The 27,557-nt window shown below is 41.2% G+C and overlaps 2 protein-coding genes across 4 annotated transcripts; one reads left to right on the top strand and one right to left on the bottom strand.

Moving 5' to 3' along the window:
- Positions 1 to 271: 271 nt before the first annotated feature.
- On the top strand, positions 272 to 5,091 carry C10H12orf73 (chromosome 10 C12orf73 homolog). 3 transcript variants are annotated; one of them, XM_036864637.1, is made up of 3 exons: positions 272 to 385; positions 731 to 848; positions 4,945 to 5,091. In XM_036864637.1, exons 2-3 carry the CDS (start codon positions 741 to 743, stop codon positions 5,050 to 5,052), a joined length of 216 nt encoding a protein of 71 aa, XP_036720532.1. In that variant the 5' UTR covers positions 272 to 385; positions 731 to 740; the 3' UTR covers positions 5,053 to 5,091. The 3 variants fall into 3 exon arrangements, 2 of the variants coding, with proteins under 2 accessions (XP_036720532.1, XP_036720533.1); XR_005021402.1 differs by lacking the exon at positions 272 to 385 and adding an exon at positions 3,356 to 3,395 and having other exon boundaries at positions 760 to 848; positions 4,945 to 5,032; XM_036864638.1 differs by lacking the exon at positions 272 to 385 and having other exon boundaries at positions 403 to 848.
- Positions 5,092 to 9,683: 4,592 nt separating this feature from the next.
- On the bottom strand, positions 9,684 to 26,843 carry HSP90B1 (heat shock protein 90 beta family member 1). The gene is made up of 18 exons (XM_036865337.1): positions 26,630 to 26,843; positions 25,510 to 25,612; positions 24,666 to 24,807; positions 23,998 to 24,114; positions 22,270 to 22,601; positions 18,191 to 18,302; positions 17,845 to 17,964; positions 16,434 to 16,550; positions 14,793 to 14,930; positions 14,631 to 14,708; positions 14,431 to 14,496; positions 13,692 to 13,961; positions 13,167 to 13,412; positions 12,510 to 12,646; positions 11,108 to 11,186; positions 10,861 to 11,016; positions 10,478 to 10,600; positions 9,684 to 9,982 (listed from the first exon to the last, which is right to left on the bottom strand). The coding sequence occupies exons 1-18, from the start codon at positions 26,676 to 26,678 to the stop codon at positions 9,953 to 9,955; spliced, it is 2,415 nt and encodes an 804-aa protein (XP_036721232.1). The 5' UTR covers positions 26,679 to 26,843; the 3' UTR covers positions 9,684 to 9,952.
- Positions 26,844 to 27,557: the final 714 nt, after the last annotated feature.

The following is a 27,557-nucleotide window of genomic DNA, read 5'->3' as shown; positions in this document are numbered from 1 at the left end:
TCCACCTGCTCCTAAAAGGTGGTAAACGTGAGCAACCTCCTTTGTGGGTGCGAAAGCACAAATGATTCAAGAATCCAGCCAGAGACGACGTCAAGACTCGACATCTGCCAGGAAAATTCAACTATAGAGAGAATGATGAGGGCGCCGAAAGCCTGGGGCCGGGAAAGGTATTGGTTTGAAAAGAAGAAAAAGACAAGACACTTGCTCTGGCCGAAAGCCCCACTTCCGTCCGGGTCACGTGCCCACGCCGGCAGTGAAACGGCTTTCCGGTCCGGCGCGGCCCTCATCCCCTGCACTTTCGGTCCGATCCGCGGCCGCCCGCTCCGTCTCCGGAGCGCCCTTTCACCGTCCCCTGATCCGCTTCCGAGTGCCAGTGCAGCTCAAGGTACAGTCTCCCCCGGGGCGCACCCCTAGGCTGGGCAGTGCGGTCTGTAGTGCCTCTTCTCCCAGGGGTTGCTGAGCCCCGCGGGAAACCTTCGGGTGCGACCTGCCGCTCGCTCCGCCAGAGCTGCCTTTGAATTCCAAAGGCCCGGCCCCCCGCAACTAAGAACCCGCGGCCGTCTGGTCTTCCGCCTCCAGGGGGCGGTCGTGCGCTCGGCGCCCTCGTTTCATGGTTGAGGACCCAAGGGTTCTGACTCCGCCCCTGCGCTGCAGTGGGCCTCGTTTACCCCCACGGCTTAGTGGGGACCTGGGAACGTTCTAACATCGCCCGCTTTCCCTCCCCCTTAAGCCCGCCGACCATGCCCGCGGGCGTGTCCTGGACGTCCTACCTGAAAATGTTCGCCGCCAGCCTCCTGGCCATGTGCGCCGGCGCGGAGGTGGTGCACCGGTACTACCGGCCGGACCTGGTGAGTGCAGGAGGGTCTCCGCGCCTCGCTCCTGGACCACTTCATTTTCACAGCAGCAAAAGTGATCTTGAAATTAGGAGCACGTCTGCCCGGGACCTAAAACCTTGTGGTGGCATCTCATTGCCGTTAGAGCAATACATGGCCTGCTCTTAACACAGTCTTGAAGTTTTACACGGTCTGGCACCTGTCTGCCACTGGCCTTATCTTCTACTGTTTCTTCTTTGTTCCCTCTGTTGCAGCCACACCGACTTCCTTGCTGTTTCTCAAACTCGTCAAGCCTGTCCCAACCTCAAGGTCATGCTGCTTCTCTTCTTGGAATGCTTTTCTCCCAGATATTGGCTTGGTTTACTTCTTGAAAACTTCAAGTCTGTGCTCAAATATCTCCTCTAGCAATGAGGGTTCTTTGTACAGCCCCCAAAGGATTCCTCCTCTGCCATTCTGTCTCAGTCCTTCGTTTCTGATAGAGCACTTGTCACGATTTGCAATTATTTTATTCCTTTGTCTTTTTACTTGTTCTTTGTTTCCTCCACTAGAATGTAATCTCCAGGAAGGGACTGTGCCTGTCTGGTTCGCTCTTGTATCTCAGTCACCTAGAAAAGGCCGTAGAATGTATTGATAGTAGATGCTTAATAAATATTTGTTGAATGAGGAAGGAGTGAATATAGGCATTCAAAGGAGGGAGGAATTTTAATTAATTTTAATAAGCATTCCCGGAAGTACAACTGAGAATTAGAGGTACTTTTGAGGAGTTATGGTCTTGGGGAGGTGGAGGCAAGGAAGTACAGTGCAAATAATTACAAGAGTGTGCTCCGTGTTATGCTGTGGGCGTGAATAGAGTGTTTGGAGCACAGCGCAGGGAGCAGTCGTTTCTGCCTGGACTCTGGACAGGTAACACAGAACCAACCGTTCGTTCGTTTCTAATTTCAGTGAATTAGCACTACAGTTTTGGAGGTGTTTATTCTGGTTTTCGGAAGAGGAAACTGAGGTTCAGCAGAGTGAAGGTGATTTCCCGAAGTCGCATAGCTTAATGACGATTTGAAGCCCAAGCTTTCTGTTCAGTGTTTCTCTTTTTTGAACCTGTTAATGAAATAATACAACACCCTTGGAGTTTTCCAATTGAATTCAAGCATGTAGAGTAAAAAGTGAAAATCCCCCCGCTGATAACCCCCTTTATCCAATCTGCTCCCCAAGGTAACTACCATTTGTTGGTTGGTATATCCTTCCAGAGTTTTTACTGTTGTTGAATACACACACACACACACACACATACATAGAGTGTATGGGGTGTTTTTCCCCATGTAAATAGAAATTCATATACACGTTTCTCTGCGGCTTGCTTGTTTTGGTTAATGTCTGTATGAATAGATTTGCTTATAGCCTTTTTTCTTTCTGGCCACTGAATAGTATTTCATACTATAGATATTCTGTATATTATTTACTCAATTCCCTATTTACGTTTAGCTGGTATCTAGTTTTTGTACAAACAATGCTGCAGTAGCTCTTTCTTACCACTTTAGACTGCTTCTCTTGAATTCTACGGAGGCATCAAGGATACTTAGTGGGGACAGAAAGGGGTTAGAACCTTCCACAGAAATGCAGTTTGGTCTCTAGCTTGTGCAGGAGTAGACATCAGACAGGCTTTACAAAGGGAGGAATGCCTGTGATTTGACCCTGGGAAATTTGCCCTTTCGTTCACCCATATCATAAGCCAGAATGTGCAAGGGTTGTTGCCAGCAGCTACCTGGACCTTGGGATGTGGCAGCGTGAAACCAGAATCTCTAGAAGGGGCATACTGAAGTGTCTCAGGCCATCTCATCCTGATTGGGTGGTGACATTGGCAGTGGGGCACCTCTGTAGGGACTTGTAGGCCAGGGCTGGCTGTGTGTAGGAGGCTTTTGGCTTTACTAACATTTAAGGAATTTATGTTCTTTACCTATGTCTGTTGGTATTGTTCCAGTAATTACAGTCACTATTGTAACTACCACCAGCCTTTGCAGGAGTCTTTCAGTCTCTGCAGCTAGAGGTCTGGGTGGATTCTAGAGCAGAGGAGACCAGAAGGGCTGCCTAGGGCTTGTGCTCAGTGCTGTCTTAAGGGAGAAGCTTTAAGGGCACCTTTTCCTCGTCGTCCAGCCCAGCTCGTCTCATCAAAATAGAAGAGGAGGCAAAGACTCAGGGCGGATGCTCCGTCCTGGAATAGAGTGCTTTCTGCTCGAGCTTCCCTTTTGCATTTCCTTTTACTCTTGCATTACTTGTACTTGTTCTGTTTTTCTTAATTTATAATCTGTTTACTATTGGAGGCATAGCAGGTCAAAAGACACAATCTCTGGACTCATTTTACAGCATTCATTTTTGGTTGTCTCCAGACACACCCATACACACACAAACTGCTATTTAGAACCTCTGCTGACGTTGCTAACTTTTGATGCCAAAATCACTTTACTCTTAAAAATTGGATGTAAATAAGAAGTGGTACCTTTTTTTTAATCAAAGTTGAATTGTCATTTTAGCCAAAAAGTGGAAACAATCCAAATACATATCCATCAGCTGGTGAGTGGATAAATCGATGGTATTTATATCCTTTTATTTTTATGTTTTTTTATTTTTTGGCCGCACCGCGTGGCATGCGGGATCTTAGTTCCCTGACCAGGGGTCAAACCCGTGCCCCCTGCAGTGTAAGTGTGGAGTCTTAACCCCTGGACCTCCAGGGAATTCCCCAGTATATCCTTGTAGTGGAATATTATTTGCTCCTAAAAGGGCATGAAGTATTGATATATGTGACAACACCGATGAACCTTGGAAACATGCTAAGTGAAAGAAACTAGTCACAAAAGACCACATGTTGTCTGATACCACTTATATGAAATGTCCAGAAGAGGCAAGTCTGTAGAGATGGGGCAGTGGCTTGCTGGTGGTGGTGGTGGTGTGTGGAAATGGGAGCCACTGCTAATGGGTTTGAGTTGCATTTTGGGGTGATGAAAATGTTCTAAAATTTATTATAGCGACGGATGTGCAACTTTGTGAATATACCAAAAGCCATTGAATATTTATTTATTTATTTATTTTAAATTTTATTTATTTTTATTTATTTATGGCTGTGTTGGGTCTTCATTTCTTGCGAGGGCTTTCTCTAGTTGCGGCAAGCGGGGGCCACTCTTCATCGCGGTGCGTGGGCCTCTCACTATCGCGGCCTCTCTTGTTGCGGAGCACAGGCTCCAGACGCGCAGGCTCAGTAGTTGTGGCTCACGGGCCCAGTTGCTGTGCGGCATGTGGGATCTTCCCAGACCAGGGCTTGAACCCGTGTCCCCTGCATTGGCAGGCAGATTCTCAACCACTGCGCCACCAGGGAAGCCCAACCATTGAATATTTAAATAGGTGAATAGTATGGTGTGTGAATTATATCTCACTAAAGCTGTTAAATAAAGCAAAATCACCTTTTTTAAAAAAAAAAAACTTTATTTATTTATTTGGCTGCGCTGGGTCTTAGTTGTGGCACGCGGGATCAGTTGCGGCATGTGAACGCTTAGTTGCGGCATGCGGGAGCCAGTTCCCTGACCAGGGGTCGAACCCGGGCCCCCTACATTGGGAGCGTGGAGTCTTAACCACTGGACCAGCAGGGAAGTCCCCAAAATCACCTTTCTTGAAGGCAGTTTTGTATTTTTTTATCTACTGCTTTATGCTTTGTGCATAATGGACACTTACTGTTTTTGAATAAATGAATTAATTCCTAATATCTGTTTTCTGTGCCAGGCACATGGTAGAGAGGTCAGTAAGTAGTGCAGGAATGAATTTCCCAGTGTGGAAAGCCTTGTTCAAATTCGTGATCTGTCAATCGATAACTGATGCAAACTTTCCCTCTGTGAGTCCTTTAGTACTTAAGACGTAGCCCAGATGATAGAGTCATGTAAATAGAGGGCTAGAAAGTGACATAGATCAACTGCAGGTTCTCATAATAAAGATTTATCATTGAGTAGCTGGGGGCTTTTTGTTCTTTTTTACTTTTTACTTTCTTTGATGTTTTTCAGGTTACATTTAATTACAGTCTTAGAAAGCATTGGTATCTATATATTTTGTTTGTTTTTATTTTTGTTTTTTATAGACAATACCTGAAATTCCACCAAAGCCTGGAGAACTCAAAACAGAGCTTTTGGGACTGAAGGAGAGACAACATGAACCTCAAAATTCATCTCTGCCAAGAACTCTGTGAATAATATTATGAGAATTAAATATGTATTTTTAGAATTTACTGAGTCAAACTACTTGCGTTTAAGCACTAATACAATGCTAACTGCAAGACGAAGTGCTCAGCAGATGTTAACTGATGCATTGAGATTTAGTTATGGTTTGACTAGTGTTTCTTGAAAACTGCCAAAGCTTATATCATCAGCTCCTCTAATGTGGTTTGATAGATACCTAGTCTTAAATATCATGTGAGAGAACATATTTGCAGTGTCTCCTACCCTTATAATTCTGGTTTATTTCTCTGAATTAGCTTGACTATAACGGCAAATGGGAATTACAAATTATAGTAAAAGTGACACTGACCATGAATGCTTAGGGTGAGAAGTTAATATTTCTCTAAATATTGGAAAGTACTATTTGTACTAAACTGAATTCAGTTGAAATATTTAAAGTTTGAAATTCTTTTAGAGTTGTATACATAACAAAGTTATAAACAATTGTGACTTGGACAGTCACAAGTTCTCTACCCCCAAATTTGAGAAACCACTTGGCATTTAATTTCTCTTATAAAATACTAAAATAACTGATAAACATAAATGAGTATTGCTATGGGTTGAATTGTATCCCCCCAAAAGATGTTGAAGTCCTAACTCCCAGTACCTGTGAGTGTGTATTTGGAAATAGGGTCTTTGCAATTGTAATGAAGTAAAGATGAGGTCATTAGGGTGGACCCTAATCCAATGGGAATGGTGTCTTTTTATAAGAAGAGGAAAACGCCGTGTAAAGACAGACACAGGGAGAATGCCAGGTGATAACAGAGGCAAAGATTGGAGTGATGCAGCCACAAGCCAGGGGACACCTCCAGAAGCTGGAAGAGACAGGGCAGGATTCTAGCCAGAGTCTGTGAGCATGGCTCTGCTGACACCTGGATTTCAGACTTTTGGCCCCTAGAACTGTGAGAGAATAAATTTCTGTTGTTTTAAGCCATCCACTTAGTGTTTCTTTGTTATGGCAGCCCTGGGAAACTAATACCAACGTGTTAGCCCTTCTCTGAGTCTATGAAAGCAGTTCGAAAGTAATTTATAGAGCAGTCAGCTCTGTGTTCAGGGCTATTTTTCCAAAAGAAGTTTTTAAAAATTCTGAATTTCTAATGACAATGTCTAAGCTTATTCTTAGCCAGTTACCAGATTGCTACATGATAGAGATCTTTGGAGTCAATGTTGAAAGCTTAAATTCCTAAGTGCAAACAAAATGCTTTTGTTTCTCTCCATAGTCAATGCCCTTTTAGTTTAACAGTATAAAGCAACTAAATGAAATGGTTTATTTCCAGACTCATATACCAGATTTTTCTTTTCCGCTCTGTGTCATTTGGTACTTTATCATATGTTCCCAGCACAAAGAGAATCTTCGATTCTGTCAGTGACAGATGAGCAGTACCCTACCCTAGGAAAACAAGGGCCGGGATTCTGAGGCAGAAGATGGGCTTTTTTTTTTTTTAATAAATTTATTTATTCATTCATTCATTTATTTATCTATTCATTTATGGCTGCGTTGGGTCTTCTTTGCTGCACGCGGGCTTTCTCTAGTTGCGGCGAGTGGGGGCTGCTCTTCGTTGCGGTGCGCGGGCTTCTCGTTGCAGTGGCTTCTCTTTGTTGCAGAGCACGGGCTCTAGGCACTCGGGCTTCAGTAGTTGTGGCTCACGGGCTCCAGAGCACAGGCTCAGTAGTTGTGGTGCACGGGCTTAGTTGCTCCACGGCATGTGAGACCTTCCTGTACCAGGGATTGAACCCATGTCCCCTGCATTGGCAGGCGGACTCCCAACCACTGTGCCACCAGGGAAGTCCCCAGAAGATGGACTTTTTAGTTGAGACTGATTGCTGTTTGCTGATACTTTATTTACTGTGCCCTTGTGCACGAGACTTCCCTTCTCTGTATCAAATTTCACAGCATCATTAACTGAATACATTTTTCTTGAAAAAAAATTGTATACTTTACAAATGGTGAAGCTTGCCACAGCTGCCATTGCAAGGGCTTTATATCAAACTGGAAGAAGTCTGTTTTTTTTTTTAGTTAAAGGGATGTAAAACTGTTTTCCTAAATATTAATTCGGTCATTCTAGTCGAGGTGCCTAACTTCCGCAAGTAGTTGGAATTCCCAAAGGCTTCAGGGAAGGATACTTGATTTAGTATCAATCAACAAGAAAGAGTCATGATTTGAACCCAAATCTCCTACAATGGCTCCATGAAGGTGAAAAATTAATTGTATAGCTATTAAAATTCAAATGTACCAAAAATTAAAATGCCATCATTTCAGTAAGTGCTGATTCTAAGTAACTTTAACCAAGGTATATATTATATATATTTTTTCCTTTTTTAAGCTGACCCCGTTGTGAAAAATGGACATTATGGTGGGTGTAGAAATGTGGCCTCCAGATTCCCAGGAAAAGGCTTGTCACCCCAGCGCTGAATGCTTGTCCGCGAGCTCCCTTCACTTGCCAGCTCCTGCGGGGACGGCCTCAGCCAGCACCACTGGGCTCAAAGCTGCACAGCACAGAGGGGCCGGCGACCGTGAGGGACCCCGTTCAGCTCACTTCCCCGCACGGTTGACTGAGGCTGGTTTTGGACTTGCCTTGCTGCTCAACTTCTCCTTCTGTTCAGTCTCCTTTCCTCTCCTTCCACAGGTGCTCATTCCAAGGGCACTCCTTCGTAAATATTCTGCACACTGAACTCCATCTCGGTGCTTCCTGGAGAACCAAATCTGTGACAAAAACCAAGTATTAAAAGTAGAACTAGATCAGTCCTTAATAAAGCTGTGAGGGAACAGTTCAAGGCAGCTCAGTTGTAACCCGTCAGATGATTTAGACCAGTTAAACGGTTGTAGTGCAAGGTGTATATGGCATAGCTGCAGAGCTGCCTGTTTCTACCAAAACCTCAGGGAGAACGATGCTTTTTATGCTTCCTGATGGAAACAATGGAAATTTAGAATTTGTAATTGGAAGATTCTGAGGAGCAGAAGTTTCAGATGTCACAAATTTAATGCGACCTAATGGCCTTAATTTTTATGTCATAACAACCTTCACTAAAAGTAGTAATTTATAGTGGCCAAAAAATTGGAAACAAATACAACTAATAGCTCATATAACATTGTGTCAGGAAAGGAAGCTATACCTTAACTGATAGCCTGTTTCTCTATGACTGAGCTCCCATTTTCTTAAAAGGGAAAAGAAGCAGGGCAGATTTTTAAAAAGATGATTGTAGGGTATCTAGTAATTTCAAAGTGATTATTGAAAACTAAAAAAAGAGCTTGATGGGGAGGGGTAGGAAGCATATAATGATTAGAATTACGAGAAGCCTAGAAAGTGTCCTAGATCATCAGGAAAATTGTGAAGTGCTTAACAACTTTATTGTACATAAAATTAGGTTCCACAGAATTTTCTCACACACCATGATATCTGAATATGCAAATGAGTAACATTTTCTCTCCCTAGCCAGTTAAAAAAAATACTATTTCAGATGGCTGTATTTAGAGAAACCGTTTCTCCCATAACACATTTTAAAACAAATTAAACAGCTCGATGAGGATCTTCACTCAATATCTGTAGGTATACTTGTGGTAGGATTATAGGTGATTTTAAAAAGATAGGCTTTTTATTTTGGAATAAATTTAGATTTACAGGAAAACTGCCAAGATAGCACAGTTCCTGTATCCCACTGCCTGTTTCCATGAATGCCCTCATCTTTCATGACCATGGTACACATCACACATGCCAGAGCTAAGGCACAAATGACCTATGTCCCAGACTCTGGATTTCACCAGCTTTCACCCAGGTTACTACATTGCATTTAGTTGCCATGTCTCCTTAGTTTCCTCCAGTCTGTGACTGTTTTTGGGTTTTTTTTTAACATCTTTATTGGAGTATAATTGCTTTATAATGGTGTGTTAGTTTCTGCTTTATAACAAAGTGAATCTGCTATACATATACATATATCCCCACATCTCCTCCCTCTTACCCTCCCTTTCTTTGGTTTTGACGTTAAAAAATTTTGAAGAGTACTGTTCACATATTCTAGGTTAGGTTAAGGTTAGGAAGTTTTGGAAAGAATACCAGAGGTGAGGTACCCTCCTCATCACATCAGGGGGTACATGACATCCCTGGTGATATGAACCTTGATCACTTGGTTATTAAGGCAGCACTTGCCAAGTTTCTCTATATAAAGTTACTGTTTTCTCCTTTCCATACTCCAGAAGACAGTCATTAAATCCAGCCCACACTGAAAAAGAAAAGGATTAAGCTCCACTTCCTAGAAAGGGGCGCTTCTACATGTATTATTTGGAATTCTTCTGTAAGGAAGAGTATGTCTTCTTTCTATGGATGATTTTTAAAGATAATTTTAAAAAACCACTTTTCTTTAGTAAATATGAATTATTTTTGAAAGGAGGAAAACCCAAGACACATGATCTAAAAAATATTTTTCTTTTATTTTGTATCTATATGAGATGATAGATGTTCACTACTTATTGTGGTGATCACTTCCTGATGTACGTAAGTCATTGTGCTGTACACCTTAAACTTATACAGTGCTGTATGTCAATTATATCACAAAAAAACTAGAAGGAAAAAAAAATCAATGAATTATGAAAAGACAGGCAAGACACTGAATGTTTGGGATCTTTTTTATTTTTATACACATGACAAGATTTTACACCAATAGTCAGTTAAATAGTACAAATTTACATTCATGAGGAATGTTAAAAAAAAATTCAACTAAAAAACCCACTTCTTCCTGTGACCCAAAATCCCAACATTTTACAGTGCAGGGGAGAAGGGGGCTGGGGGGGAGCATCCAAAACAAGTCTCTCCCAAAAGAAATGACTTAAATTTCACATTCCCTCTCCACACAGGATCCAAATGGTGACAGTGTAATTTATAGTTCATCTTTTTCAGCTGTAGATTTCTGTGAAAACAGAAAAATCAGAAGACATTAAAAACCAGCACAACAAACCTTAGCTCACAGAAGGTTCATGTATGGAAAAAACAATTGAAATGGACCCAGCCTATCCATTAACTTGAGCTGTAGGCTAGAACCTCACCTTGCTAATCTGCAAAATAACTTAGAACCCAACAACAAGATCAACAGTCCCTGAACACAAACAATCAAAAATTTAAAATAGCCTAATGTTACTATAGTTAAGGCAGAAGCAAGTGGCAAAGAACACAGAAGCACCGTGGGCTAAGGAACAATCTGCTTAATAACATCTCAAGAATGGATGGCTAACCTAAGGGAATAAAGGAAGTGGGAAGATCAAAGTACAAACTTTAAATAAAGAAAAAAGGGATTTGCTCCAGCTTTTGGATTTGATAATTAGATGACTATTTATTTCTTGACTTCTCTAACAGTCCTAACTTTGCAAGAACTAAAATTGCAAGTCCTATTCTTGGTTTGTTTTACCTTTGCTGTTTCTTGTTCTTCCTCATCCATTCCTGCATCCACTTCTTCGTCATCGTCTTGCTCTGTGTCTTCTGCAGTATCCTCTGTTGTTTCTTCAGGTTCTTCTTCTGGTTCTTCTTCCACCTAAGGGGAACATTTATGAGCCTATTAATGCAGTGAACACCTTGGATCTATTTTCACTTTGCTCATTTAAATGTATAAGATCATAATTAACCTCACTCTGGTTTATCCAGAACTGTAGAGTCAATCCTCTAATTAGAGTTAACAGTCAAGCTAACAAAGGGAGACAGACAAAAAAACGATGTAAAAGGGGGAGTTTCTCATTAATTTCTAGCATTGTGCGTGACACTGGGGATTCAAACATTCAATAAATTACTTCAAACCTTTGCATCAGGGTCAATGTTTAAGCTGAGGCGAAGCATTCTTTCTATTCTATCTCCATATGCTTTAGTGTCTGGTAAAAGATATCCTGACCGCAGTGTTGCTGTTTCAAACAAAACCACAGCAAGATCTGAAACTGTTTTGTCATCTTCATCTTCCTGAAATGGAAGAAGTCACACTTGATTAATATTAAAGGGTCCAAAGCAGTCAAATTAAAAGACAAAGGAGTATGGCTATGATATTGCTCACCTTAACTCGCCGAAGCATGTCTCTGATCAGTGGGTGTCTGGGGTTAATTTCAAATGTTTTCTTCTGGCTGGCATAGTAACTGTTAGAGTAAAAAAACAAACATATCGAATTTTAGGGTCCATGCATTTCCCTTACTCTATTACTAAGTTACATAATTACAGAGAACAACTTTTTGAAAAATCAACATGCTTATATATTGTTACATCATGCTTTAAATGTGTGTGGTTAGATGAAAGAGTACAATAATGAACTCATTTACTAATGAATCCCAAGTGCCTTTGCTGAGTGGATGAACTGATTTAATGTCCTGTTCATCCCCTCTTAACGTATTCACTATCTTAATTGCATCTGTGTCTCCCCAGAGTTCTGGAACAGAACAGCCTCTGGGTGCTGCTCAAGTAACACCTTCTCCACGATGCCTCAACCTATATGGTTCTAAGAAAAACTGCTTCTTTTCTCTGAAGTCAGCTGCAATGCCTTCGGAGTATACCTTCATCGTCGTTAGCATCCTACCATCCCGTGGCTGTTCTCCCTCCTACAGCTGCATGCCGAGGACAGGGAGAAGCCCCTCTCCCTACATCCTGGTATAACCTATCGTACACGCGGGACTTAGAGGATTATGATTTGTCATCCTGACTAGTCTGAATGTCACATTTTATAAATATTACACATTGGTGAGTCACGTTAATTATGAATTATAGATATATTTTTAAATGGAGTTTGGGGATTGTGACAATGGAAACTATACTTAGGAGAAGAATCCTTAAGCTAGGCCTGGGGAAAAAAAGTATGATGATTAGATAGCTAATAAGAAGATATTCCAGGTAGAAGAGAATAAAAGCAAGGAAGAAGTCATTTTCAAAGCTATTGTTGTGACATTAAAATAAAAACTTGAAATACATAGTTCTCGAAAATAAAGGGCACCAAAGATCCAGTGCACCTCCAGTACTTGGCCCTTGAGTTCAAATACTCGTTAACTTGTGCACCCTCTACCCTTTATTTTGTGGAGCATACTTGTTGGGGGTGAAAGGGGTGATTAAAAGGATTTAACTCCTTTAAGAAATATAAGTGTCATTAACTTCATCTGTAACTATTATCTAAAAATGTAAAAGTCCAGATACCAGGCCAAGCATATAATCTAAGGCCGAAAGACATTATGTGTAACAGATTAAGAAAATTTCCATCTGTAGATAAAATACTATAAAATAAATCACAACTTCAAGACCTTTTCTTTAGCAATCTAATGTAGCAATCTAATCCCTTTGTAAACTTATCTAATATACAATAGACAGTGGTGGACACTTAAAACACCTCAGTTCTTTGTAGAGAAGCTGCCATTATCTTCTAAAGGACGGCTGGACAAGAGCTAACGCCTCGGCAGGACTTCCCTGAGGATGCTTACTTTGTAGAGATGTCCTTGCCGGTCTGGTACGCTTGGGCTTTCATGATTCTCTCCATGTTACCAGACCATCCGTACTGGCTGGCCACGAGAGCACACGGGGACTCTGTCAGGCGCTGAGAGACCACAGCCTTTTCAATCTTAGGATAAGGAAACCAAAAGTTAGAGATATATAAATATCAACAGTTAAGGTCGTTAAGTAATTGCATTTCAACTCCTTAAGGGCTCATCGCTTAAGATCATAAACGGAGGCAGATCAGAAAAGTACCTCTCATTCAGATTTTTAGGAAACTGTCATTTAATAATCTGAATTTTTCAGTCATAAATAAATACTTAAACATCAACTTTTAAAAACATTTAAAACTTAAGTTTAACCGGTAAAAATTTAAGCTATTACAAAAGCAGTATTAAATTATGGAAAACTTTCAATTACAAAGGGAAAAAAAATACCCCCCCACAGGATAACACTTACCTTTCAATTCTTTGTAGCTCATAAATTTTAAGCTCAACCTCCCAATAATTTAACTACAATATTAAATGTTGTTCTGTACAACTTTTAATGGTTACAAAAGTACCAGCTGCAAAGTTTAATTTGCTGACAAAACACATTTTTTAAAATGTAGATGCTAGAATTTTCACAATTTCTAATTTCTAGAATACCTTGTCCTTGAGGGCTTTATCTTTCATCCAATTGAGCAGAGGCTCAAATTCTTTCTCAATTGCTTCACGACTCTCCTTACTTTTCTCACTCTCATCAAACTTCACTCCTTCCTTGGCAACATTCTGGAACCTCTTCCCGTCGAACTCAGGAAGAGCCTGAATGCAGTATTCGTCCACAGGTTCTGTGAGATAAATCACTTCATATCCCTTTTTCAGAAGTCGCTCAACAAATGGAGAAGATTCAGCCTACAAAATTAAGAAAGTACCAAAAATTTCCAAGTCTGGCCTTGGTATATTTGTTCATCCTAGTAGCTATATTTATGTAGTACCAGCAACCCCATTTTACAGGTGGAGAATTAAGAGGTGCAGAGAATATAAATGACTTTCTTCCTATCAGTGACTGACAGGCCTCAAACCTACTTCAGTTTATAATTATAAGTAAGTTTTCCTTTTTTTTCTTTTTTCCCTCAAGAGTTGGCTATAAATCCCCAGCTACATACCAGGACCAGTTCAAGTTCACCTCACCTCTTTTCTGCTGGACCCAGCCATGAAGTAGATTTTGTCTTGCTTCTCCTTCATTCTTTCCACATACTGGTCTAGACTAGTAATGTCACTTGGATGATGAGAAGACTGGAATCTAAGCAGTTTAGCAAGACGTGTTCGATTTGAGTGGTCTTCTATCACACCAAGCTTGATGTTGGTACCAAATTCTTTCCAAAAAGTATCATTGTATTTCTCATCAGCAATCTTCTTGATCATGTCCAGGGTTTTACGGACAAGTTTCTTTCTAATCACCTAAACAAAATCAAAGAATAACTTTACAGAAGCTCATCGCAAACTTTTGAGAACCTACAACACGTAAGGTAGCAGGGGAGTACTGGTGAAAGATACAGATGCTGGTATTTATCAAGGGGCGGGGAATGGTGAGTACTCCTATGTCAGATGGAGCAGAAACTAAGTTGTCACTGGAAACAGTCACAAGATTGTTTTAATGTTTATATTCTAACTTTAAGACCAGGTGGTGGGCATATATGGGTATTCACTGCTCTTTCAACTTTTCTGTATGTCTGAAAATTTTTTATTATAAAACGTTGGGGGGAAAACAATCAGATTCTCAGGATTTGATCATTCCAGAGTAAAATTAAGTTCTTTATCTGAAAAGCCAAGGACTAGTCTCAAAACCTGGGAACTCCACTAACGGAGTCTTGTTCTCTGAAGCCCAACCAAAGAGCAAGGCGGCCGGTCTCTTCCCAGAGACACTCACCTTAAGCAGTTTATGTTGCTGAAGAGTCTCACGGGAAACATTCAAGGGGAGATCATCTGAGTCCACCTTCAGGTGGCAAAAGAAAGTTCAGTTAGCAATAAAAACACTGGAAAAAAATAAAACCAACCAACCCAAAGAAAACGCCACTTCCAGACCCCCGCTCTAATCCCCTCTTCCCCCATTAACCTCCAGATACTTACAACACCCTTGACAAAATTCAGGTATTTGGGCATCATATCATGGAAGTCGTCTGTGATGAATACTCGGCGCACATACAGCTAAGCAGAAACCAAAAAAAAGGTCACTTTCTGGAAATCATACTTTCAAATTTTAAACTCAGTTTATACCATTTAAAAACCCACCTTAATGTAATCGCTCTTCTTAGATCCATATTCATCAAACAGACCACGTGGTGCAGATGTGGGTACAAATAAAATTGACTTGAAGGTAACTTCCCCTTCAGCAGTAAAGTGGATATATGCCATGGGGTCATCGCTTTCCTAGAAAGTTGGTATCTTAGTCATTCAAAAGGCACAGGAAAAAGGCAGCGCAAACGCTAAGCAATTTATTATGTCATACACATTCAGTTTAACATTTAACTAACAAAAAAGTACCCTTACCAAAAAAGTGGAGGTGGGGGGCAAGGAGGGAAGAAGAAACAATTAAGATTGCACTTCCAACTGGCTGGACATGGTTGTTCTGATGATGACTGTCAATAATATTACTCTATCGCCTAAACCTGGGGAAGGATGGATGAGTCTAGGTTCCACACATGTAAGAGAACAGGACAGGAAAACTACCGCCCTGCCTAAATGACAAAATAATATACAACATTTCATGAGTGTACTGTTCAACCAAAAAAGTACTCAGGAACAGGATTCTTCCATGAAATTTGGAACAGCAGTGGATAAAAAGAGGTATGTAAATAGCTATAAAGCATAAGGACAGAAATTTCCTGCAGTATACATTACCGTACCCACATATGGCTACTGAGCACTTGAAATGTAGCTAGTCCACACTGACATGTGCTGGTTAAAACACACACCAGACTTTGACAACATGGTACAAACACACACCTCACAAAAAAACCAACCAAACAAAAAAACCAAAAAAGGAAACAACTCAATATTTTATACTGATCACCTGTTGAAATAACACTGTTGGGTATGTTGGGTTAAATAAAATATATTATTAAAAGTTAACTTCACCTGTTTCAACTTTTTAAAAAATGTAGCCTCTAAAAGACTTAAAATCACACATTGCTCACGTATTTCTTATATAGCTGCTTGAGCTGAAAGTACCTTTACATATGCACTAGGACTTTCAAGTTCACGGGAATGAAAGTAGAGGCAGAACCAAGGGAAAGTTTTTGGAAGTAAAGCCGAAAGGATGGTTGGATGTTAAGGTAAGGAAAACAAAGGTTAAGTAACGAATCAGCAGATGGAATAGAGCACAGAACAAATACAATCACAGAACGTTAAGTTTCCTTTAGCCGTGCTAAGTCCACTAAACTGTTCTCTTTTGTGCAAGATGTTTGAGGAAACGTTAACTTGAAACAATTTTAGTCAATGCTAGTTTTGGATTCTAAGAGTTACAAGAAATGATCAGTAAAAGAAAACAAAACATTGGCAAGGAAACAGATTTAGTAATTATTCCTAGGCATATTATGACCTCAAAAGAGATGTTTGATGTTGTAAACAAGCTCTTCAATATTATGTTAGAAGTCATTCAATAACATGGTGTTAGGTCTTACAGGTTCTGTAGTAGAAATCAAGCATGTACCTCGTAGGCAGTTCTATATCTTTTTTTGTAGCACAGACCACTTGGCAATTTGGTGAAGCCTACAGATTCCTTCTCAGAGTAAAATTTTTTTAATGCATAACATAAAATACACAGGATTAAAAAAGGAAACCAGTTGTGTTGAAATAGTTATAAAACTATTTTTAAACATATTTTTGATTTAGTAATGTTTCACTATCACATTATTCTAAAATAACGCTCACCTTTGAGAATGATTTGTAGAAAGCTTTGTATTCATCATCCTCCACTTCTTTCGATGGTCTCTGCCATATCGGTTTGATGTCATTCATGAGTTCCCAATCCCAGACAGTTTTTTCAACCTGAAGTTACAGTATTTGATTAGTCTCTCCTAGCAGATATACCAGTGGTATCAATAGTTATACTATAGTAACCACAGCTTTAGAACATTTCAAAAAAGTATTACTATAGGAAGCACCAAAGGGTACCTATATTGTAGTATGGTTCTTGCCAACTGGATCAAAAAAAAATTTTAGAAAGTACTTCTGTCAACACTTAAGACTGTTATTTAATACAACAAAGACAAATGGTTATTCATTATAATTGATAACAATCCAAATAAGGTTTTTTCAGTTATTTTTAACAAGCTAAAATGTTATTTCTTGAAAATACCTGTTTTGAGTTTAGAAGGATGTACATCTTATGTATTTCTATTTCATGACTTATAGAAATCCAACATCTTACAGTAAGTATTTCTCAAAATCCACCACCATTACTTCCATCTACTCTACTACCTAAGCAGACCAGAGAAATAATTTTATAGTTGATATCTACATGACAAAAGAAGATGCAAAAAAGCTTTTTAAGATTTTAAAATTCAAAACATATCATAAGCCATCAGTCCTGGGCAATATATGGAAGTCAGAGAACTTCATAAAAATGATCTGCATTTGCTACTTAAAATTTTCTAGAGAGAGAGAGTGATAGAGTGTGTGCGCACACACACACACACACGCACGCACACACAGAGTTTGGTTTTAAAAGCTGGGCCTACGGACTCACTCCTTGAAAAAAGAAGACCATTAAGAACTGAAGCTTACCTCAAATCGGTCTGTGCATATTTGGGTTTCTGTGTTTTTTCTTTTTTCTTTTTTTTCCCTGCACCTGTGTTTTTTCTAACATAAACTAAACAATATTTTTTACCTTAGTTCTCCCCTCTCCCTGGTTTTATCAAGATATAATTGATACACATCACTGCATGAGTTTTAGGCATACAGCATAAAGGTTGAATTACACATATTGTGAAATGATCACCACAATAAGTTAACATCCATCATCTCATATAGATGAGAATAAAAGAATAAACAACAATTTTAAAAAATGGACCAAAGAAAGAAAAGTTTCTCCTTATAATGAGAACTCTCAGGATGTACTCTCTTACCTTTCCTATACACCATAGAGCAGCGCTAGCTCTACTTGTCATGCTGTACGTGACATCCCTAGTACTTATTTACCTTATAACTGCAAGTTTGTACCTTTTGCACCTTCTTCCAACACCCCCCCACCCCGGCAACAACAAATCTGATCTCTTTTTCTCTGAGTTTGGGACTTTATAACCTAAACAATATTTTAAGTAGGAAGATAAACCAGACTTACTTTTTTAGTTTTTGGTTTCTTTTCTTCTTCTTCTTCTTCTACTGCAGCTTCATCATCAGATTCTTCTTTTTCTTCTTTTGTTGCTTCTTCTTCTTCCATGGGTTCCTCAACAGTTTCAGTCTGTTGAAGTCAAAAGTAGAATTTCAGTTGAACTCATTTGTTTAATAATTCTGATTTCATCTATAGGATATGAAACAAAATTACAGCTGAAAATATCTATCTTCAGTAAGAAAACACTGAGAGTATCCCGTATTGAAAGAACCATATTTAACGTTCATTCTTTCAGTGTTAAATATTCAAATATGTGCCAAGGTAATACACATACATTGTGTTCCTACAGATTTACCTTGCTGCTCCATACATAAATAGGAAAGTTTATGAACTGTGAATATTTTTTCACGAGACTTTTAATTGTATCCAATTCAAGGTAATCAGATGCTTCTTCTTTTAAAACAAGGCTGCAAAGAAAATAAGACGTTTAGAGACAGACATGATGGTTTCAAAGATCTGATCATAAATTTGTCTAAATACTCATATGACTATAATAGCCAGCAATTCTGTGTATAACCAACCATGTCCCCATTATCCATGTTAAGAACTCTCATCACTGATAAAGGTTTGTGAGCTAAATATGCCAAATATGGGTATGGTAAAGGAAGAACTTTCTTTCACTCCCTCAGGTGGAAAATATTTTTAGTTCCAAGTAAAAAAATGAAAATGTTCTCAACCTTCTCAATGTGCTGGATGTTTTTCATTTGAAGAACAGAAATCTTAAGTTAGCTGAAGGTGGGAAATCACTGCAATATTCTGGAGAAAAGTAGAATCATATGCACACTCTGATAGCTACTCTAGAATCAAGTGATTATTGTAGTTAACCCCTAATAAAAACATGTTCCTTAAAAAGAGCTAGAAAATTAATCTGAACTATTGTTTACATTTGCACTAGACAAGAAAACAGTAACCACCTGTTAAATGTGACTATTTACATAAAAGTTAAAATCAGTTCTTTAGTTATACTGCCACATTCCAATAGTCACATGTAGCTAGTGGCTACCATATTGGACAGAGCAGTGATAAAACACTTCTACCACAGAAAGTTCTACTGGACAGCACTGGCTTAGATAATTACAATACCAAAAATTGTAGCACTGCTTCCTCTTCTTCCTTACCACCCCTTCTGCAAACACCTGCTCCATCCACCAAAAATAATAATCACAACGTACTCTCAAACACAGCACGTAGTTGTGATGTTTGCGCTCCCAATAAATATGGGCAATGTTGTATCCATGGTTCTCTGCCTGCCTCAGAAAGCTTATAGTTTAGTAGCACCTGCCAACAAGTAGACAGCACATGATGACACAGCCTAGTGAGGGGACTACATCTCTGGTCTTGGAGCATACACATTAGTGATCCGAGCTTAGTGGAGAGTTGCATCAGTTTTGGATGCAAACTGAAGCTGATGGTTAGACATCTTAGTTAGAGGTATTTAAGAGGCAATTAGACATATGAGCCCAGGGCCCCGTAGAGAGATCTAGACCAGGGGTTGGCAAACTCTGGCTGGCACTCTTAAGAAATTTTATCGGGATACAACCTCATCCTATATTGTCTATGGCTGCTTTCAAACTAGAATAGGAGAGTTGTGACATGTGACAGATCCTATAGTCCACGAGCTTAAAATATTTACTAGCTGATCCTTTAAGAAAAAGTTTGCTGACTCCTGATCTGGACTAAGAATACAGATGAGAGAACCCTGAGGAGGAGCTGGAACCTGGATCCAAGACAGTGGTTCAGACTGCATGAGGGACACGGGATAACGTGAAAGGGCTGAAACTGAACTTTTGAAGAAAGAGAATATCAACATTTAGGCAAAGGAAAGTTTAAAAAGATGAAGCTAGGTACTGAATGGATTGTTTTAAGGTATGAGCAGTAGAATGCAAATTCTGTAGAAAACACAAGAGAAAAACTACAAAAAAAAAAAGAACCTATTGCTGGGAGCCATACCAACTAAAATAACCCTGAATCCACTGGATTTAGCAACAAGGACTACTGGTGACTTATTTCAATGGAAGGATGGTGGATAAAGTCAAAACACAGTGGGCTGAGCTGTGAACAGAAGGTGAAGTAGCAACAAAGGCAAGTATGTTTTTTCGAGAAGCTCAACAGTAGATGGGGGAGAAAAAGAGAGTGCATGCCTGACCGTAGCATGGGGCATGGCACCACCTGCCTGCCTCTGCTCCTTCTCCCAGAGACTTCAGTACGTTTACACTTTGATGGGAAAGAGGAAGGTGTTCAGGAAAGGCTGACTTTAAAAGACATGGTAGGAATCAGTTTATGCTTAGTCTCTGAGGAGGTGGCGTGAGAGACAACAGATGAGAAGCAGAGACTAGCTTTGGGGAGAAATATAGAATACTCCCTCATGGTAGTAGGAGGGACAGAAGCAATTTTTACAGCATTTACAGGATGCTAATTTCATGATCTCATTTAATCCTCACTAAATCTCTCATAAGGGTACAGTGGTGGTTAATTTAGGGGTACAGACAGGAGTAGGGAGGAAACTGAATTGTCTGATGGTTTCTACTTTATTAGTCAAACATAAGATGAAGTCATATGTATGCAGGGCAAGATCCTAACCTTGTCACTTCCTTGCCTTTGCTCTCCTTTTCCCTTTGGCCATTCTAGACTTTCAGTTCCTCAAATGGGCCTCTTGCCTCTGGAACTTCCAACATGCTGTGCTTGCTGCCTAGAACATCTGAACCTAATTTATTACCATTTCAGAAAGACCTTCTGATAAGGGAGGTATCCCTTAACTTCCTTTCTGGTATTTGCCACTCTGAAATTATCTCATGTTTTTTCTTCCTTAGTCGAATGAGCCACGTGAAAGCAGGGACAGCAACTGTCTTATTCGCCACTGTAGCCCTAAACCCTAGCAGGTAACAGGCACTCAAATGAATATCTGTTGAGTGAATGGTTGGGAAGGAGGGCTTAAAGAAAAGAGGTAATTTTGCCAAGGAAAGGAGAACCTGTTGTAAAATTTCATTTACTGACCAACCATCCATGCTACCGTATGAAACCATCCTGACGCCCCTTATTCATTCATACCAATACCTGCCAGCCATGCGTTAGGCTCTGGGAATGGAGCATCAACAAAATGTTTGCTCCCGTGGAGCTTCCATCTAGATGTCTCACCTGTCTCTTAGCAACCTAAGACATTAGCACCTCTTGGGACATCATTTTCTATCTCTTTCTAGTTAAAAGATGTGATTTACCTGTATTCTCCTACCACCTAACAGAGAGGGCCCTGGGGTATAACTGTTAGGGATGCCTCCTAAAGAGATCAGGAGGTGTGAGAGGCAGGAGAAGGTACATTTAGAACAGTAAATTAGTAAAAATACTAAAATGCAGTTGTCTAGTTTCATGAAAGGAAAATCTCTGACAATGAAGATAGGAAATGTCTACTGGGATGAAGAAAATTGGTCGAAATGATAGATGTATGCTTGTTTCCTACTTGAATATTAAAAATCCTTAATGTTGAGAAAATTTTAAACTGAATTAAGAAAAAATATCAAGGCTGGAGGCACATTTTCACTTGGCAGAACTGGTCAAGTCAACTGACCTCTAAATTGGAATTTCTTTATCTCTAAGATGGAGAAAAAAACCAAAAGGCAGAAAGCTGCCCTGTCGCCTGTCTGCGTCACACTTCACAGTGCTGCAAGCACCAGGAGATACTGGGCATAAGATCTGTCTCATCGACACCAGCAATAGGTACTGGCTTAAAATGAATTCCATATCAAATTCAATAACTAGTAACTATCCTCGAATGAGACAGTTTCTTCCAAAGAACCTTCATAACTCTCTTCAAGTCCTTTATCTGCTCCTGTGCTCTCCAACCCGCCCCCAACCCTGGCTACTGTCTTGGAATGTTTTCAACCGTTACCCAGGTTACCCCAAGAGTCTCCTCTCATCCAGTCCTGCCATCCTCCACACCACCTTCAGAAAACTTTAAAGAAGTTCATCAGAAATTCCATCAGTAACTGCCACCACCTGAAAGGAATTCCTTGAATCTTGTACACACGCTGTGCCACCGCCATTACCCATGATGCTCCACAGACTGACACCACTTCTCTAAGTCCCGCTTACCTGGAAAACCTGGACAAGCCACTTGTCTGGGAGGCCCCCGATCCGCCTTCTCCCGGAAGAGCTAACCCTTCCTCCTTCAAGCCCTCCATAGACAGCGGCCACCATAACTCTGAGTCTGGCCCTTAGCAAGGCCTCAAAATACTTCAAGTGGTGAAAACTGTTCAAGTTCCTCATTTTTAGAGGCAAAGAAATTAAGGCCCAGAATAAGCCGTTTGCTCAGAGCCAGAACTGGAGAATCAAGATCCTCGTTACGACTATTAATTCTCATTAGGAATTAGTAATACTCACGTAATTGTCGTTCCCCGTCCTAGAGTGTTTCCTCTGGGGTCAGCAATTACAGAAAATTCATTGGAGTCGGACTCCCAGATGTGCTGGGTGTCGTTGTTGTGTTTCGACGTGACAATAACTTTATCTGCTACGAGGAAGGCAGAATAGAAACCGACACCAAACTGGCCAATCAGTTCTGAAGTTGACTGGCCATCTTCTTGTGCCTCAGTCATTTTGTTTAAAAACTCGCTCGTCCCAGATTTGGCTATGGTACCAAGGTTTTTAACCAACTCTTCCCGGGTCATTCCTACACCAGTGTCTGTGACATGGAGCAGGTTCTTCTCCTTGTCACACTAAAACCAAGACAAGAACAATACAGTTATACTTGCTCAATACTCATGATATAAAAAGGAAATACTGAGCTATATATTGAGAAACTACCAGCTTTGGACCACATCAATTCCAATACAGAAAACAAAACTGAGCTATTTTCCTCCATATAGTATTTTATGGCCTTTTCAAAAAGCGTACATCTTAAGCACAAGCATCTTTATAGAGAGTAATTTTAAGTTCAGTGTATTTGATAAAGTATCCATATAAAGAGGGCAAGGACTGGTCTAAATGTCAAAGGGCATAGATAGACCTAAACGAAGCAAGCTATTTATGAAAAAAAAAAATTCAAGAAAGATAAAATTTTATGTTTCACCTATTTCTTTGATAGAAAATAAAAGGATTCAAAACTTGAATGACTTCTGTCTTTGGAATCTGTGGTGACCAATGTTCTTCACTAAACATTCCCAGCTCTCTGCCTTCCAGAAATACAGCAGGAATATACTTCCTCCACTTAAGGTTGGATAAGGCCATGCGACTAGCTCTGGGCAATGAGTTGCAAGTGGGAGTCAGGAGTGTGGCTTTCAGGCTGGAGCCTTTAATTGATGCGAGACCCTCCAAGCTTTCTCTGCACCGTGGCAACCAGCTACACTTCAGATGGCGGCTGCTCAATCAGCCTGTGTCATAGAGACGATGCAAAGCAAAGGCCACATGCAGCCCGCGATTGATGATTTAAGCCAGGGCTTGGCAAACTTTTTCTGGAAAAGGGCCAGAGAGTATTTTAGGCTTTGTGGGCCATACGGTCTCTGTCAAAAGCAGTCACAGATAATACACAAACGGGCATGGCTGTGTTCCAAAAACATTATTTATAAAAACAGGACTTCCCTGGTGGCGCAGTGGTTAAGAATCCGCCTGCCAATGCAGGGGACACGGGTTCGAGCCCTGGTCCAGGAAGCTCCCACGTGCCACGGAGCAACTAAGCCCGTGCTCCACAACTACTGAGCCTGCGCTCTAGAGCCCATGAGCCACAACTACTGAGCCCTCGCTCCACAACTACTGAAGCCCGCGCACCTAGAGCCCGTGCTCCGCAACAAGAGAAGCCAACGCAAGAAGAAGCCCGTGCACCGCAACGAAGAGTAGCCCCTGCTCGCTGCAACTAGAGAAAGCCCGTGCGCAGCAACAAAGACCCAACGCAGCCAAAGAAAAAAATAAAATAAAATATAATGTTAAAAAATAAAAAATAAAAACAGGCAGCAGGTCAGATTTGACCCACAGGCCATATTTGGCTGACCCCTGATTTAAGTCCCTGACACTTGGGAATTAATTGTTATTGCTCCTAACCTAGCCTATCTTGACTGATATGGATTCTCTATCTCTAAGAATTCTTTCTAGTTAAAAAGAAAATTGTTCTAAGCTTACCTTAATTTTAACCGTTAATTCCTCATTTCCAGCAAGAGCATTTTCATCAGTCAGTGATATTAGTCTTATCTTATCTAAAGCATCAGAAGCATTCGAAATCAGTTCTCTCAGGAAAATCTAAATGGAAGCCAGATTTAATACACTTAGATTAGCCTCAAGGTACACGAGACATTAAATTTAATGTCAAACTCATTTTATTTCTACTCTGTACTCTGAAAAAGCACTCTTTAAGGACTAGACTTCTATGGTACAGAGGTGGCTTTACTCTCCTGGTAAAAGGAGGTACAGCTCTTTACACAAAGGCCTGTGGCAGCTATAAGGAACACCTGAACCGGTGAGAGTAGTTAATACTCTATTTTCCTTCTTAATGACCTTTATGTATGCAATACTCGAGGCTTAGTTTGTTATAACTGAACTTAAGACTCACAACTATTTAGCAGGCCATGAACACAATTGGAGGAGAAAGGGAAAAAAAAGAAGGGAAAATGTTCAGCAACCCTCCCCCAAACACAAATAGGTATCTAGTAGTGATTCTTGTACATACTGGGTTTTTAAACTTTGCCAACTACTTGCTTGGAATTGCTATGTCAGCACATTCACTATGAAAGTTAACAAGTTAGCTACCATACAGAAACAAAACAACATTATCATAACCACACGTTGCTTACCTCTTTATTTTTATACAATGAATTGATGATAAGTTTCATCATTCTGTTAACTTCGGCTTGGAAGGCAAACTTTTCTGATTTCTCTCTAAGTTCTCTTATTTGGGATGCATTTAATCCATCCAACTGAATAGCTTCTTCCTCTCTAAGGAAATAAATTTGATCAACTAATAATGCATTACTTAATTCCCTCCAAAAATATAGGATCTGTGATGACAGCACAGTGATCTCTTAAGGTTGTCTTAACGGTTAAAAGGCTAAAATGCAAACCTTTATATTACTAGTCTACCATCTCATTATTATTTTATCACAGTAGTACATTACCTTTAACAGCAAGTTGGAAATACTCTGTGTTTAACATTGTCAGAAAAATAAACCCAACTTCCCTCTCCTAAAAAGCAAAGTCACACTCATTTATGTTCCCTCACAGGGAACCCTCTGCCTGGGAAACTTTGGCTTCTAAGGGTCTACAAAAGTTTAAGTCCTAAGAAGCCGAATCAAAACATTGCTCAACTGACAGAATTCCTTTTTAAAATTACTAAGTGTACACACTGAGTATAAAACCAAAGGAAAAGCCTTTTCTAAGGTCTTAGGAAGGCTACAGTGCTAGCATTCTGAAACAGTTATCAAAATAGTTTTCAAGGGAATTCATCTCATTTTGACCAGGCATTCTTAGTGGCAAAGTTAGAAGATAACTATGTATGCACACACTTGCTACCCCTAACGCTTTCTCTAGTTAAATTCAGAGTATTAAACTTCATCTGGATCTTTTGAGAAGAGATACAAAAAAGCTACTGTATTCCAAGTTCCCAAGGGGTTATCTGTGTAGTTTCAGAAGAACACAAACCTCTGTACTACTTCATCATCTGTCCTTGAGCCTTCTCTACTTTTACCCAGATCTTCTTCCACTGTCCCATCCACATCCACTTCATCGTCAGCCTGGACAGACCCTGAAGGCAGATTTAACACCAGAGAACTCTTAAACATCGTTGCTTCATGTACTTCTCAGAAGAAACAAGATCAAACAGGGCCAGCGTAGTAGTTGCAAAATCCACTTGGCAAATACGGGAAGGGGTGATGGAAGAATGGATCCACTGGTTTAAATATCCAATGTAAACCCACGTAAGCGTATTTCTTATGTAAGTTCAGATACTGAGGTCTCCCAGGAGATTCTGAAATACGGAGGCAGCCATCACTTCTAAAGGGTGGCCCTGCGATCCTTTATAAATACTGTTTAGCAGATTCGATTCCAGGGCCCTTCTACATTCACACGTGTTGCCCGCAGGCCGAGACAAGGCCTCCAAACTGACCATGCCAAAACTTAGGCCTTCAATATCACAAGTCAGAACACGAAAAGGATTTGTGCAACCTCTAGCGAGGGGAACTGAAGGGCCCAGGGCCTGAGAAAGCGAAGAGACGTTAAGAGATTTTAAGATGTTAAGGAGCTCGAGCAAAAGTGAGTCAAACACGCTGACACTGCCGGTTCGCTGCCCCCGGGCCTCACGCTCCACAGCCCAGCGGCTAAGAAAGGAAACTCGCGTTGGCGAGGCGTCGAAGCCTGGGGGCGGGGGGGGTCCTCAAACTCTGACGGCCAAAAGTTGCGGCATCTGACAAAAGTCCTCCAGAAAGGGCACACACAATGCTCCCGGGGTGGGTGGGTGGGCGGGTAGGGGGGCACGAGCCCGAGAGAGGCCCCACCGCGAGGAGGCTGAGCCCTCTAGAAGCGGATACTAGGAGATGTGTAAGGGATTGAAAGGACTCCGTTCTCCTTTTGTCTTTCCAGAGGAAAGAGAAAGTAAACGAAATCCCCTGAGCCTCTTTCGAGGAAAAGCAATGGACACCCCATAGACCAAGCACAGACCCGGTAATCCCCCTCCCGGGCTCAACGCCCCCAGAACCTTCAAGAAGAGGCCGCGCCTGAGGAGGGGGGGGCGTCCAGGGGTGCCCGCTCCTCCAACATCACTCACCGAAGGTCAGCAGGACGCAGCAGAGGCCCAGCACCCACAGGGCCCTCATGGCGCACGGCCGGTGAGTCTCAAGTCCCCTTGGATCGCAGGAGCCGCCTCCGCCTCCCGCCACGCCAGGCTCCGATCCTCACACCTCAAGCCTTGCAATCCGCCTACTAACCCCAAGCAGCTCGGGCCGCTTTTCACCCCCACTTCTCGCGGGCGGGGGACGGGAAACACGAATCCACCAATCGTGCCGTACCACGCACCACCTGTACCCAATGGGGACTCGTGGGGGGGACCGCAGTCCACCAATCGGAGCTGTCCAGGTGCGGTGTCCAATGCCCGAAGCGTGGCTCCTTCCGATTGGTCAATCCTGGCTCCTTTTCTCCAATCAACTGGTTCCGCGGGCCCCTCTTACGCGGGACCGCCCCTTTGCCTGGGTTGCTCTGGTCTCTAAGGGAAACCATCCAATGAACGTCAGCACAGAACACATCCCTCCTTGCGGAGAGGTCACGCGGAACCACTTCCGGATCCTAGAGCGCGCTTACTCCGTGACCAGGGGAAGCGGTAGCCATGGCAACGCGTTCTTCACCTTTCCCCTGTCCATGCGTGGGGTCACGTTGGGAATGATTCCAGTGCGACTTTTCGCAGTCAGCTTTCTATCTGGCAGTGCTTCTCGGAAAAGAGACACACGTGAGAAGTTGAAAATCCCCCGGCGCACTTTTCGATGGGGTTGGTGAGGAACTACAGTTCCCGGCATGCAACGTACTAGGGGGAAACACTGTAGTGCATGCTGGGAATCGTAGTCTTTGGTCAGCTGCGTAGTTTGGCCCTTTCTTCTGCCTTTTTCCCAGCGCGTCTTTGCGGGAACTCTGCGCTGCGTGTTTTAGAATTTACATCTCGTTCCCATTGCCGTAGAAATTTGTACGTATTCCAGACTCTCTAG

This window comes from Balaenoptera musculus, chromosome 10, assembly GCF_009873245.2.
Source record: "Balaenoptera musculus isolate JJ_BM4_2016_0621 chromosome 10, mBalMus1.pri.v3, whole genome shotgun sequence".
Taxonomy (NCBI): domain Eukaryota; kingdom Metazoa; phylum Chordata; class Mammalia; order Artiodactyla; family Balaenopteridae; genus Balaenoptera; species Balaenoptera musculus.
The sequence above is the reverse complement of the archived record's forward strand: the minus strand, read 5'-3'. Positions and strand labels throughout refer to the sequence as shown.